The sequence below is a fragment of the Salvelinus fontinalis genome, chromosome 22, assembly GCF_029448725.1.
Source record: "Salvelinus fontinalis isolate EN_2023a chromosome 22, ASM2944872v1, whole genome shotgun sequence".
NCBI lineage: Eukaryota > Metazoa > Chordata > Actinopteri > Salmoniformes > Salmonidae > Salvelinus > Salvelinus fontinalis.
In genome coordinates, this window is record NC_074686.1 from 35,605,838 (window position 1) to 35,621,552 (window position 15,715).

The window sequence follows — 15,715 nt, forward strand, 5'->3', positions numbered from 1 at the left end:
TGCTAGCAGTGTTCTCTGTTCCAACACACTGTCAGTACTTATTGTAAAATTAACTATTTGAAATTCGTGACAGGCACACAAAATTATTGTCTATTACACGATTTTCACAGTGCATTGTGTGGGGTTTATGCAATTTTCACACTGTATTTTGTGGGTTTTACACAATTTTCACCACTCGTTTTTGTGGGTATTACAATTTTCTTAACAGTATATATTAAATTAATCCGTGTACTGTACATGAAAAAAAAAATCCAATAAGCATTTCGTTTATTTCACAATAATCTGTTAAACTAACTTACATAGACTTCCAGTTATTGCACTAACACTGGTTAGCAACTTCAAACTGTATGCAGAGACATACAAATGGTATCAACAAGTTCATCTGGGGAAGGAAATAAAGGCGAAAGGGGGATATTAAAGGGCTTCATTGCCAAAATGCTGAACTAACCCTTTAAGTTGTACACATTCAAAGCTGTAGTATCCGAAGTTCTTTGGACTCAACAGGATATTTTGCATAGTTTCTAACCTGTTTTAGACATTATGTAGGCCAAAGAAAAGTCTGCTTAGGACAATGTGATAAGGACTAGGAATTTAGCAGTGGACTGAAATAGTCTTTACCGGGCCAATTTCAAATAAAGCATTTGGCAATGATCACATGCTCAATATGCAACTTTGTGCAGACTGAAGTTACACAACCTCTCAAGTCAAGTTACATAACCTCTCAAGTCAAGTTACACAACCTCTCAAGTCAAGTTACACAACCTCTCAAGTCAAGTTACACAACCTCTCAAGTCAAGTTACACAACCTCTCAAGTCAAGTTACATAGCCTCTCAAGTCAAGTTACATAACCTCTCAAGTCAAGTTACACAACCTCTCAAGTCAAGTTACACAACCTCTCAAGTCAAGTTACATAGCCTCTCAAGTCAAGTTACATAACCTCTCAAGTCAAGTTACATAGCCTCTCAAGTCAAGTTACATAGCCTCTCAAGTCAAGTTACATAACCTCTCAAGTCAAGTTACATAGCCTCTCAAGTCAAGTTACATAGCCTCTCAAGTCAAGTTACACAACCTCTCAAGTCAAGTTACACAACCTCTCAAGTCAAGTTACATAGCCTCTCAAGTCAAGTTACATAACCTCTCAAGTCAAGTTACATAGCCTCTCAAGTCAAGTTACATAACCTCTCAAGTCAAGTTACATAGCCTCTCAAGTCAAAGACTAGAGTCACTCACTGAAGCGGTATTAAAGGGATGAGTCCCAAATGGTACTCTAATCCATATATAGTAGTCAGTGGAGGCTGGTGAGGGGAGGACGTCTCATAATAATGACTGGAACGGAACTCATAGAATGGCATCAAACACATAGAAACCATGTGTTTGATACCGTTCCACCGATTCCGCTCCAGCCATTACCATGAACCCGTCCTCCCCAATTATGGAATGGGGTTCCATTTGGAATGCAGAACAGGTATCTGTGGCCTTTTCATAAGTCCTCAACAATCTTCCCTTGAGGGGAGAGCTGCTGCAGTGTTGCTGCTGCTGTAACAGAGAGGCTGCTGGGACTTGAAAGGGTAACACAGGAAGTGATGGGGTCAGAGGTGGTGGCTAACGCTGGGTTAAAGGCTGGGAGGATTCTGTGGGAAGATTTCTAGCCGGCTAAGATTAGCCTGGAGCGTTGGAGCTTGGAACCGACTCTGTGTGGGAGCAGCGTTAAACCATAGAAGAGTCCATAAGCGAATGTTGACATTATACCCGAAGAGGCAGCAATGTTGGTGGTTGGTTCTTCAAGCTGTCTGTAATGTAAATCAATGTGGGGTATTTTTCATGTTACTTATTATGTGTGTCCATTGGGAGCAGCGATTATGACATTCTATTTATCTGAATACTAATTGAATAATACAATTTTGAAGCTTACATTGTATTGTGCCACACTTTTGTCATAGGCCAGTACAGTTGTGGCCAAAAGTTTTGAGAATGACACAAATATGAATTTTCACAAAGTCTGCTGCCTCAGTTTGTATGATGGCAATTTGCATATACTCCAGAATGTTATGAAGAGTGATCAGATGAATTGCAATTAATTGCAAAGTCCCTCTTTGCCATGCAAATGAACTGAATCCTCCCAAAAACATTTCAGCTGCCCTGCCACAAAAGGACCAGCTGACATCATGTTAGTGATTCTCTCGTTGACACAGGTGTGAGTGTTGACGAGGACAAGGCTGGAGATCACTCTGTCATGCTGATTGAGTTCGAATAACAGACTGGAAGCTTCAAAAGAAGGGTGGTGCTTGGAATCATTGTTCTTCCTCTGTCAACCATGGTTACCTGCAAGGAAACACGTGCCGTCATCATTGCTTTGCACAAAAAGGTCTTCACAGGCAAGGATATTCCTGCCATTAAGATTGGACCTAAATCAACCATTTATCGGATCATCAAGAACTTCAAGGAGAGCGGTTCAATTGTTGTGAAGAAGGCTTCAGGGCGCCCAAGAAAGTCCAGCAAGCGCCAGGACCATCTCCTAAAGTTGATTCAGCTGCGGGATCGGGGCACCACCAGTACAGCGCTTGCTCAGGAATGGCAGTAGGCAGGTGTGAGTGCATCTGCACGCACAGTGAGGCGAAGACTTTTGGAGGATGGCCTGGTGTCAAGAAGGGCAGCAAAGAAGACACTTCTCTCCAGGAAAAACATCAGGGACAGACTGATATTCTGCAAAAGGTACAAGGATTGGACTGCTGAGGACTGGGGTAAAGTCATTCTCTCTGATGAATCCCCTTTCCGATTGTTTGGGGCATCTGGAAAAAAGCTTGTCCGGAGAAGACAAGGTGAGCGCTACCATCAGTCCTGTGTCATGCCAACAGTAAAGCATCCTGAGACCATTCATGTGTGGGGTTGCTTCTCAGCCAAGGGAGTGGGCTCACTCACAATTTTGCCTAAGAACACAGCCATGAATTAAGAATGGTACCAACACATCCTACGTGAGCAACTTCTCCCAACCATCCAGGAACAGTTTGGTGACGAACGATGCCTTTTCCAGCATGTTGGAGCACCTTGCCATAAGGCAAAAGTGATAACTAAGTGGCTCGGGGAACAAAACATAGATATTTTGGGTCCATGGCCAGGAAACTCCCCAGACCTTAATCCAATTGAGAACTTGTGGTCAATCCTCAAGAGGCGGGTGGACAAACAAAACCCCACAAATTCTGACTAACTCCAAGCATTGATTATGCAAGTGTAACAGTACTCTTCTTGCGTTGTGTACAATCAATCCTCGACACGAATTCCAACGTGTAGCACCAGTCATGGAGATTTATTCTGGTAGGAACAGCACAAAATTGCACGTCATGCAATGCACGGCTCACCATCCAACTCTGCACTCACGCACGCTGGTTTGGTGCTTGTTCACTGGGGCATGTAGTTACCAAAATAATACAATTACAATATAATATCTTTAACAATGTACCTGGTAGGAACAGCACAAAATTGCACGTCATGCAATGCACGGCTCACCATCCAACTCTGCACTCACGCACTGTACAAAATATATGAACCCCCCCCACCAGACACAGTAAGTTGCTAGCTAGTACTGGCGGCAATTCTTTTCAACAAAATGCACAACAAATATTCTCCAAAAAACACTGCATCTTATGTGTGATGTTCGAATAACATTTACAAACAAATGTATATAAATTGTACATTTAAATCATCACTTGGGAGTATAAAAATCACTTTTGATGTACAGTGCTTTGCAACCAACAACTTACCGCTGGTTTGGTGCTTGTTCACTGGGACGATTCTAACTGAAACATCCTCCCTCGTAAGCAAGCTACGCAAACCAGCCAATAAGATGCCATGTTGAGTAGGTGAAGGCAAGACAAAACTAACACCAAAAACCCATTGGCTTAACAATAAAGTGGCAAGGGGAATCACCAATAAAACCCTGTTACACAAGAATTGGCTGCCATCAGTCAGGATGTGGTCCAGAAGTTAATTGACATCATGCCAGGGCGGATTGCAGAGGTCTTGAAAAAGAAGGGTCAACACTGCAAATATTGACTCTTTGCATCAACTTTATGTAATTGTCAATAAAAGCCTTTGACACTTATGAAATGCTTGTAATTATACTTCAGTATTCCATGGTAACATCTGACAAAAATATCTAAAGACATAAAGCAAACTTTGTGAAAATGTATATTTGTGTCATTCTCAAAACTTTTGGCCACAACTGTACATGAATGATAATGAAATAAGTTTGTACAAAAAAAACGTTAAAGAAATAATTGAATGGAAAGTTGAAGATGAATCTGTGCCAGCCTAATAAAGTCAGCTACAGTGTTAATCTGGAGTAGACCAATCCTAATTAGTTCAGGGTTCAGACCGTGTGTTTTAGGTCCATTAGTCACTTTAGTCCGTTAGTGGTAGTGTATCCGTCCGATGGTCCCTGTTCCAGTGGTCAGTATATCAGGCTGTCCGTTCCTCCAGATCTCCCTGACGATGCGCTCCCTGTCCTCCAGTCGTCTCGCCCTCTCCAGCTCTTCCGCCGACGCAAACACATTCACGCTCCTCAAAGTACCGTTCGATTGGCTGCTGCGGTCGCTCATGGGCGCAACCGTCACTTTAGGGATCTCTGACTCCTCCCCTTCTTCCACATCCACACTCTCCTCATCCTCCTCTTCTTCACTGGACTCCCTCAGTTGTCTCCTCTCTGGGGAGGGGGAAGGCTTATTGGTACGGCGGGTCCTACAGGTGATGCCGGTGACCAGGAGGCACAGGGCCAGGAGCAGGCCAAAACACACACCCATCATGAAGTACAGAGCAAAGCTCTCTGGGTTAGCTGGATGGGACAACAGATTGTTAGATCACTCACCTACAAAAGCCTCGTAAATCCACACTGACTGTGAGCTTGTGAGATCAGGCAGGTTTAGAGGCTATCACCTACATTGACAGGGGTTCAATAGGGCCATTCGTAGTCTCATTCAAACTAAATACAACAACAGCATGTGAATTGTCCGTGCTTTGAGAATGCCTTGATGGGTATCAGTTCCTGTCAAAACTCTTCACAGTGAGTACGAGCAGAAAAAGGCCCCTGTCTGTTCTGACTGTATAAGCCACTTTCCCTTAGCTGTAATAGAAGTGCAGGAAATGAGAACGTTTACACAATATTTGAGAGGGTGAGCATGCAGAGACTTTCACAGTACAGGGGTGTCACGCCAAAGCAGACAGTACACATAAGTCCCTAGAACGGATCGTAGTTCTACACAGAGATTACGGCTCTTTCTGAAGCAATTCTCAAAGCATCAGAATGAATAAATAAAAATAAAAAGACAATATTAAATAAAAATAATGAACAAAGGGTCACTTTATCTTAGAACTATAATCAAAAATCACAAGGGGGGTCTTACCTTTGATGTGAGCATAGGTAGCCATGCTGTTACTTAGCAGCTCCATGTCTTTCCTAATTGGTTCCATTTTGACCTCTCTGCTTGTTTGTTGACAACCATTCACCAGCCTCTCTCCTTGTTTGTTGACAACCATTCACCAGCTTGTCTCCTTGTTTGTTGACAACCATTCACCAGCCTGTCTCCAATACGAGGTCCTGTGGTTCAAAAATAATTTACGTATTATAACTGCCCCCCCACAGACAGGAAGTAATCACCATTTTATCTTCTACTATGACACTTGGTGTCATGGCCAATGGGAGGAACTGTGTCATTTTCTGACGGCCAGCTCTGTGTCTCACTGTCTTGAGTTCATTCTCTCTTCCACTGAGTCTCAGAAGGCTTAGAGATGATAATGTAACAGAATGCCTCCACGTATTCCCCACAGTTATACTGGCACTGAGGACACCATAGTCCCCACTGAGGACACCATGGTCCCCACTGAGGACACCATAGTCCCCACTAAGGACACCATATGCCCCACTAAGGACACCATAGTCCCCACTGAGGACACCATATGCCACACTAAGAACACCATAGTCCCCACTGAGGACACAATAGTCCCCACTGAGGACACCATAGTCCCCACTGAGGACACCATAGTCCCCACTAAGGACACCGTAGTCCCCACTGAGGACACCATAGTCCCCACTGAGGACACCATAGTCCCCACTGAGGACACCATAGTCCCCACTAAGGACACCGTAGCCCCACTGAGGACACCATATGCCCCACTAAGGACACCATAGTCCCCACCGAGGACACCATAGTCCCCACTGAGGACACCATACGCCCCACTAAGGACACCATAGTCCCCACTGAGGACACCATAGTCCCCACTAAGGACACCATAGTCCCCACTGAGGACACCATAGTCCCCACTAAGGACACCATAGTCCCCACTAAGGACACCGTAGTCCCCACTGAGGACACCATAGTCCCCACTAAGGACACCATAGTCCCCACTGAGGACACCATAGTCAGTCAGCTTGCTTTCCTAACCGAGTTCTGTGTCCCGTTATCTGTTCATCTGTTTGTATTTATGGTATTTCTGTAGCAGTGACCTGGCTGGCCCTTTCTTGTGTGTTCAGAGTGGGGGTTTCACTTTTCCCACAGAAACACACATGCATACCAAGAAGAGCAGTGTGGGGTCTCCTCTGGGAAATGGGAGAGAAGAGAAGCTTATGTCGTACTCCAGAGAGGAGAGCCGAAGAGAGAGGGAGGAGAGATCTTGAAGACAAACAAACGTAGGCTTCAGACAGAGATTGAGGGTGAACCTGGGGACTTGGGGAGGGAATAGGATGAAATCCCAAGCGTTGATGAAATCCCATGGTTTCAATCATACATCTAATGACTGCCCAGTGGTGTAAAGTACTTAAGTAAAAAATACTATAAATACTACTACTTAAGTTTTTTTTTTAACTTTGTTATTTATATTTTTGACAACTTATACTTCACTACATTCCTAAAGAAAATAATGTTATTTTTACTCCATACATTTCCCCTTGACACGTGTTACAATTTAAATGCTTAACAGGACAGGAAAATGGTCCAATTCACATACTTATCAAGAGAACATCCCTGGTCATCCCTACTTTCTCTGATCTGGCGAACTCACTAAACACAAATGCTTCGTTTTTAAATTATGTCTGAGGGTTGGAGTGTGCCCCTGGCTATACGTAAATGAAAATAACAAGAAAATTGTGCCGTCTGGTTTGCTTAATATATAAGAAATGTGAAATGATTTGTCCTTTTACTTTTGTTTTTGATACTTAAGTATATTTTAGCAATTACATTTACTTTGATACTGAAGTATATTTAAAACCAAATACTATTAGACTTTTACTGAAGTAGGTATTTTACTGGGTGACTTTCACTTTTACTTGAGTCATTTTCTATTAAGGTATCTTTACTTTTACTCAAGTATGATAATTGGGGACTTTTACCACCACTGTAACTGATGACTGACTTCCTCCCTCTTAACAATCAGTCCATTGCATGCAATTCAACAACAGTGGGTGCAATGGCAGAATGTTGTTCTTTCTCTGCCTCTTTCCTCAGTTTAAAATCATGCCCATCAGGACCCTGTGTTTTCCCACCCTGATCTTTATCCCGCCGACTCTTGGCAGCAGACCCTGACCCTGTTAACTCGCAAAGGCACATTTAGCCAATTAAATGGTGGTCGCCATGGCAGCGTTGCTGCTTTGTTGGTCCACAGACTCATGGGAGATGATGGGTCTTGCTGCCTTGCCCCAGTCATGGGCCGTGTTCGAGAGTATCAAATTCATGATGCATTGTGGTTAAATAGTGACTGACTGACTGATATACAAATAATAATGAGTAGTTATTTATGATGCAAGGTTATTTGTAGATCAGTCAGTCGGCAGTCGCCTGCACTGTCGGCTACAATGTTGAACAAGCCCATAGTGAACTGCACACCTGGAATATGTCTAAAAGTGGGCATTGTGAAACAAGTGGGAGGAGCAAGACCAGTGAATGTATTGAAACCTAACAGCTAATTGGATAGATTGGTTACCAATCAAGACCATTTTGTGTGGCTGCTTGCTGCTTCCTTGTAGCGTTTTAGCTAAACCTAACCCTAACTGGTTTAGGGGCCTAATTGGGGCAGCAGGTAGCCTAGTGGTTAGAGCGTTGGAACCAAAAGGTTGAATCCCTGAGCTGACAAGGTAAACATCTGTTGTTCTGCCCCTGACTTGCCTAGTTAAATAAAGTTAAAAAAAAAAGAAAAAATCCTAACCTTAACCTCATTCTCCTAACCTGCTAGGTTAATTATCCTAACCTGCTACGTTAGTTCTCATAAACTGCCATGTTAATTATCCTAACCTGCCACGTTAGTTCTCATAAACTGCCATGTTAATTACCCAAACCTGCCACGTTAGTTCTCATAAACTGCCATGTTAATTATCCTAACCTGCTACGTTAGTTCTCATAAACTGTCATGTTAATTATCCTAGCCTGCTACGTTAGTTCTCATAAACTGCCATGTTAATTATCCTAACCTGCTACGTTAGTTCTCATAAACTGCCATGTTAATTATCCAAACCTGCTACGTTAGTTCTCATGAACTGCCATGTTAATTATCCAAACCTGCTACGTTAGTTCTCATAAACTGTCATGTTAATTATCCTAGCCTGCTACGTTAGTTCTCATAAACTGCCACGTTAGTTATTCTAACCTGCTACGTTAGTTCTCCGAACCTGCCACGTTAATAATCCAAACCTGCTACGTTAGTTATTCTAACCTGCTACGTTAGTTCCCCCGAACCTGCCACGTTAATAATCCTAACCTGCCACGTTAGTTATTCTAAACTGCTACGTTAGTTCTCCGAACCTGCCACGTTAATAATCCTAACCTGCCACGTTAGTTATTCTAACCTGCTACGTTAGTTCTCCGAACCTGCCACGTTAATAATCCTAACCTGCCACGTTAGTTATTCTAACCTGCTACGTTAGTTCTCCGAACCTGCCACGTTAATAATCCTAACCTGCCACGTTAGTTTTTCTAACCTGCTACGTTAGTTCTCCGAACCTGCCACGTTAATAATCCTAACCTGCCACGTTAGTTATTCTAACCTACTACGTTAGTTCTCCGAACCTGCCACGTTAATAATCCTAACCTGCTACGTTAATAATCCTAACCTGCCTAACCGGTTTAGTTAAAATGCTACAAGGAAACAGGAAGCCTTGAGTGGCAACCAAACTGCCGAATTAGCTGTTAGGTTGACACAGTCACTGGTGTTGATCCTCCCACTTGATTTGCAAAACCCACTTTCAGACACTCCACATATGCAGTTACCCATACTTGCCTTACCCTATCAGAGCACTGAGTTATCTACTTAGTTATTTAGGCTGGATAACTGATTTGACTTTTGAAATATCTCACCAACTCCATCCTTGTTATTTTCCCCCAGGCTTTAATGACATAAGCGCTGTGAGTAATGTTGTTTTGACTTCAGTTCATTCAAAGACAAACAATGTTTTCATTTAATTAGGCCTTGCATGGCCTCAGTTTTCATTTCCCAAATCCTACAAATTACCACGCTAGTGTTTCCTAGCTATGAGTCAGACAGATTGAAAAAGGTCCAAGTTAAGAAGGGTCGATGGCTTCCTTTTTACATTTTGTTTTTTTCATATTTTAGAAAAATTTCTGTACTTGTGGGCATGTGTTGGCATCTTGAAATGTAATCCCTTACAAACACATTCTACTCCCTGTGGATTCCCCTTCCTGTCCCTCTCTTTCTTCCCACCAAGGCACATTCTCCAGACAGTTTTATCACAAACAACCATAAAACTTTGTCACAGCCAACAAGAAACAGTACCGTGATAAAAATTTCTCTCAAAATCTCAAAATATCCGGAGGCAACATATCAGTGGTAACTTGTGATAGAAGACATGTGCCTCTTTAGTCACACAGTTCTTTAACACCTCCCAATAACTTGCACAGGGTCAGCAGCTGTGATTGTTTATATAGCTCATAAACCGCTCTGCCTTCAACCCGACACATTTCCTGCTTAGATAATCCAATTGGATTCAAACAATGAAATTCAAAACCTTTGAATGTATAGGGTATTATTCTTATCATTGGTGCCTTGAAACAGATATCATCTTACAACAGAGTAACTTGGGAGGGATGAGGAGATTCTGTTGTCATAATACAACAAACATAGTGACAACAAAAAACGCCAAAAGCGCATGTGTTGTTTAACAACATACATGTGCGTCAGGCCGGGAGACGGACGGCTCTCATCCTGTTGCTGTGATAAGTGTGTGGAGGATGTCGAGCCGGTATGGCTCTCTGCTGCTGCTACTGAGCCTATAAAGAGTTTTTATAGTCTGTCATTATAATGTACAGACATTAGTATGAGGAACAGTCTACTAATAAACCCACATCCTGTTACTTCCAGTGTACAGGATCACTTCATTAGGTAAGCTAATAAAGTTATTTATGAAATTGTTAGGAAACCAATATTTTCCATAGAAAACATCACATGTTAAAAGGCAAGACAATAAATCCTCATCACCATGGAATCATCATCATCATGAGGACCTACAGACAGAACTAAAGTGACAAGTGAACGCAGAACTAATCTCACACACTCACCTTAATCCTGATAAAGATACAACAATGATTCCAAGTCTCGAAGAAGCAGCTGTCCATCGATCTACGGGTAAAGCAAATATCGCAACAGACTGTAATAAAGTGGAGGACAAACCTGAGGATCCCAGAGGTGCAGAGGAGTAGGAGTCCGATCAGACTGTTGAACTGCAGATCCAAGGCTGTAGAGCTAGAGACAGAATCAGATAGAGAAAAGTGCTGCTGCCTCTCTCCTCGACATCAGGGCCAGCTGTACACCACAACCAGAAAGAGGACCAGCCAAACCCGGGACCGAGAGAGGCTGTCAATAGGGAGGTGTTTCCAGAGAGAGAGAGAGAGAGAGAGAGAGAGAGAGAGAGAGAGAGAGAGCAAGAGAGCGAGAGAGAGCAAGAGAGCGAGAGCGAGCGAGAGAGCAAGAGAGAGAGAGAGAGAGAGAGAAAGAGAGAGAGAGAGAGAGGGAGAGAGAGAGAGAGCAAGAGAGCGTGAGGGAGGATGGTGCCTGATTAGCATTTAGCATCTCTATAACATTAAACAAACACACAACAAAAACCAAAACACAGTTAAATGGATTGCGAGTAAACCCCAAAACACCCTAAAAAGGCTTTCCCAAATCCTCATACACTACTTACTCTGATGTATGCTTGCGCTGTAGTGAGTGTCCCTATTTGTCAGGGTCTCACTGCTCACCAAGACATGGGCCTGTGACTGCACGGTGAATGGTGATCTCCGCTGTGGGCCATGCCACAGTGCGGTAGCTCTGTTCAGTGTTTAGCCAGGAGGGTGGAACAGGAAATAGCTAGTAGACTACTGTCGGCACAGGGCTCTGGTGTGCTGCTGCTCTGGGAGGGACTGACTGGGGATTAAACAACCTCCGTGTTGTGGTCTCAGGGACTCCGTCCCAAATGGCACCCTGCTCCCTACATAGTCCACTACTTCTGACCAGAGCCCTATGGCCCCTTGTCAATAGTAGTGCACTATGTAGGGAATAGGGTGCCATTTGGAACAGACACAGGGTTTTGGGGATTCAACAATATGTCTCTGGCAAAGTCTAAATAAACCGTTTCACACCAGCAGGTGAAGTCTGAGACAGAAAATGTAAAAGCGGGTTGTCAGTGTAAATCTTAAAAGTTGTTTATGCGGTTATATTGTGTAAACCATAGACATACATCACATTATGAGATCAGTGAATACACGTAGTTTCTTATTATTCTGAAGGGGCTTTTACAACCAAAAAACTGAATTTGAATCCCTCTAAAGAGCTATTCTGAGCTAAACAGTGTTGATGTGGCAGTCAGTCTAATGGCTTCAAAAGCAGTTATTATGTGGTTGATGTCACCGAGAGGTTTCTCAAGGTTGGTCTTAGAGAAAACATTTGTGTTTTAAAAGAAGTCTCAAACCCAAATCACACCACAGGTCCCTGACTAACAATGATGGAACGGCGCAGGGGAATTCCAGAGAGCCACTGCTGTAACTATACACTTTATTTACCACATCCCATAGGGAAAAATTGACCCCGGCTGTATTCAACTAGGCTTTGTACTACACTGTATACACGTACCAGACTGGTCACGGTGCTTGGTACAGTCCATCTTCTTCTCCTGCTGCCACCGCCTGTGTTTTGTCAGGCCTGTCCTCTTCCTGACACTGCTAAGCAATAACATACCCCTTCTGAAATTCCTCAAATTCTCAAACCCTCTCATATCCCTCTCTACCGCCATAGAATCATTCTGTCCTCTTGCTGCTCAATGCCATTGGCCACAAGAAGTTCTATCCTGGTTCCGTGACCACCAGTCCACCAATCACAGTTAAGAATGACCCAAAAGACTTGCATGAGAGGGCTTTATTTGTGACAAGGAGAGCTGAGCCCTGTTTGTTTGTCCCTCCTCCAGTCTGGTATTGATCATGAGTAATGTGTTCCATCCTACAGACTGGTATTGATCATGAATAATGTGTTCCATCCTACAGACTGGTATTGATCATGAATAATGTGTTCCATCCTACAGACTGGTATTGATCATGAATAATGTGTTCCCTCCTACAGACTGGTATTGATCATGAATAATGTGTTCCATCCTACAGACTGGTATTATCATGAATAATGTGTTCCCTCCTACAGACTGGTATTGATCATGAGTAATGTGTTCCCTCCTACAGACTGGTATTGATCATGAGTAATGTGTTCCATCCTACAGACTGGTATTGATCATGAGTAATGTGTTCCCTCCTACAGTCTGGTATTGATCATGAGTAATGTGTTCCATCCTACAGACTGGTATTGATCATGAATAATGTGTTCCCTCCTACAGACTGGTATTAATCATGAATAATGTGTTCCCTCCTACAGACTGGTATTGATCATGAATAATGTGTTCCCTCCTACAGACTGGTATTGATCATGAATAATGTGTTCCCTCCTACAGACTGGTATTGATCATGAATAATGTGTTCCCTCCTACAGACTGGTATTGATCATGAATAATGTTCCCTCCTACGGACTGGTATTGATCATGAATAATGTGTTCCCTGGGTGGCCTGGCGGGTGGGAGAGACCAGCCCAGTCATGAACCTAGAGCTGGTTCCTCACATAGACGGGCATTGTGGTCTCTACCAAGCCAAGGCTGCTGGTCATGTTTTCATCCTAAATGGAACGCTATATACTTTTGACCAGGGCCCTTAAAGTGCACTACATAGGGAATAGGTGGTCATTTGAGACACAGCACATGTTCATGTCCAGTAGAGAAAACACTCTCACTATGGTGTAGTGCAGGAATATTCAAACTGCGGTGCACGGAAATATTTACAATGAAAATAAGTGCATTTTCCCCCAAAGTATTTTTTTTTATAGGAAATCACTAGTAACAGAATCAAGTATTTTTTTAAAATGATATATTTACAGTAGAAACAATATATTTTTTCTACTGATGTCAACTTTATTTCTGAATAAAATAAATATAAAACAAATGTAGCAAATTAGTCATTGGAGTGTCTGACATTGGCTTTGAAGAATCACCTGCGAGTACCAGTCACTGCAAGTTCCGCTGACTGCTGGTAAGCTTTGTTGACTTAGCCATACATATTTGCCATCACAGGACTAACCTTTTTTAACCAGCTAAACAGCTGTTTTTAGATAACATATGATGAGGGTTCCCCGGGTCACCGGTTCACCTTGGCGGGGGTCCCTGGGTCACCGGTTTGCCTTGGCAGGGGTCCCTGGACAAGAAAAGACCTCTGGTGTAGAGTATGAGGGAGTTTGATTAAACTGAACCGTGGCCGGCCCGGGATGTGAACGGGCAAAAGCAGTGAAGGAGGAACGCCCTTGTCAAATGGAACAGTAATCTATGCCGCTCTGTCATATCAACAAGGCAGCCTAATGCATTGTTCAGAAACATACAGCACCAGTCAATAGTTTGGACACACCTACTCATTCAAGGGTTTTTCTTTATTTGTACTATTTTCTCAAAACTATGAAATAACACATATGGAATCATGTAGTAACCAAAAAAGGTATATTTTATATTTGAGATTCTTCAAAGTAGCCACCCTTTGCCTTGATGACAGCTTTGCACACTATTGGCATTCTCTCAACCAGCTTCATGAGGTAGTCACCTGGAATGCATTTCAATTAACAGGTGTGCCTTGCTAAAAGTTAATTTGTGGAATTTCTTTCCTTCTTAATGCATTTGAGCCAATCAGTTTTGTTGTGACAAAATAGGGGGTATACAGAAGATAGCCCTATTTGGGAAAAGACCAAGTCCATATTATGGCAAGAACAGCTCAAATAAGCAAAGAGAAACGACAGTCTATCATTACTTTAAGACATGAAGGTCAGTCAATCCGGAACATTTCAAGAACTTTGAAAGGTTCTTCAAGTGCAGTCGCAAAACCCATCAATCGCTATGATGAAACTGGTTCTCATGAGGACCGCGACAGGAAAGGAAGACCCAGAGTTACCGCTGCTGCAGGAAGTAAGTTCATTAGAGTTACCAGCCTCAGAAATTGCAGCCCAAATAAATGCTTCACATAGCTCAAGTAACAGACACATCTCAACGTCAACTGTTAAGAGGAGACTGTGTGAATCAGGTCTTCATGGTCGAATTTCTGCAAAGAAACCACTACTAAAGGAAACAAATAAGAATAAGAGACTTGATTGGGCCAAGAAACATGAACAATGGGCATTAGACCAGTGGAAATCTGTCCATTGGTCTGATAAGTCCAAATTTGAGATTTTTGGTTCCAACCGCCGTGTCTTTGTGAGACGCAGAGTAGGTGAACGGATGATCTCCGCATGTGTGGTTCCCACCGTGAAGCATGGAGGAGGAGGTGTGATGGTGTGGGGGTGTTTTGTTGGTGACACTGTCTGTGATTTATTTAGAATTCAAGGCAGACTTAACCAGCATGGCTACCACAGCATTCTGCAGCGATACGCCATCCCATCATCCCATCAGGTTTGCAAATGTTTTTTCTTTCCCTAGCAGCACCAATTCATTTGATTCAACTAATCAACTCATTATCAAGCATTTGATTGGTTGAATAAGCTGTGTTAGTGCAAGGGGGACAAAAATATATGTGTACCCTTTTGGGTTCCCAGGACCAGGTTTGAGAAACACTGAAGTAATACATAATGAAACTTGGTTTGGCCAACGGACCTCAGAGGTAATGGTGAGTCGTGTGCATCAATTGAAGACCAGCTGCAGTATAGTGGATAACCACAGTAACATTAGGCCAAAACTACAATACTGATTGTACAGCTCCCACCCAAACATCAGCGTCAAGGTCCGGGGTGAAGATTCCCCCAGGTGCTGATCGAGAATCAGCTTCCCCTCCCGATTCCTATCCTTAAAAAATAGTGGGCCAAATGCAAAACTGACCAAAGATCAGCATCAAGGGGAAACTTCACCCTACACCCATCAACACCGTCATAGTTCAGTAAGTTCATCCATCATGGCAGGCGGCCCTTACTGCTTAGTTCCTCTGGTGGTTCAGTCTGTTCAGCGATCCGAGTCAGTTCTGTGTTGAGAGGAAAACAAAACACGTCATTTGAGGCATATACACAGGATAATTAAGTATAACTGTTGCTTGACACAGATCTGCTGTTTAGTCTTAAAGGGGAAAGGAAACATTAGGCTTTAGAACACCAGCTAACTGTAAATCCTGAAGTGTTTCCATT

At 42.9% G+C, this 15,715-nt stretch overlaps 1 protein-coding gene across 1 annotated transcript; it reads right to left on the reverse strand.

Moving 5' to 3' along the window:
* Window positions 1–250: 250 nt before the first annotated feature.
* Window positions 251–11,303, reverse strand: LOC129820250 (protein eva-1 homolog B-like). The gene is made up of 4 exons (XM_055877290.1): window positions 11,178–11,303; window positions 10,667–10,849; window positions 5,398–5,591; window positions 251–4,829 (listed from the first exon to the last, which is right to left on the reverse strand). Exons 3-4 carry the CDS (start codon window positions 5,528–5,530, stop codon window positions 4,408–4,410), a joined length of 555 nt encoding a protein of 184 aa, XP_055733265.1. The 5' UTR covers window positions 5,531–5,591; window positions 10,667–10,849; window positions 11,178–11,303; the 3' UTR covers window positions 251–4,407.
* Window positions 11,304–15,715: the final 4,412 nt, after the last annotated feature.

Excerpts from the sequence above, each read along its gene's own strand:
- LOC129820250 (XM_055877290.1), bottom strand. The coding sequence starts at position 5,530 with ATGGTTGTCAACAAACAAGGAGAGAGGCTGGTGAATGGTTGTCAACAA. Across the intron at positions 4,830-5,397 it reads TACCTATGCTCACATCAAAG|CTAACCCAGAGAGCTTTGCT; the intron begins GTAAGACCCCCC and ends TGTCCCATCCAG.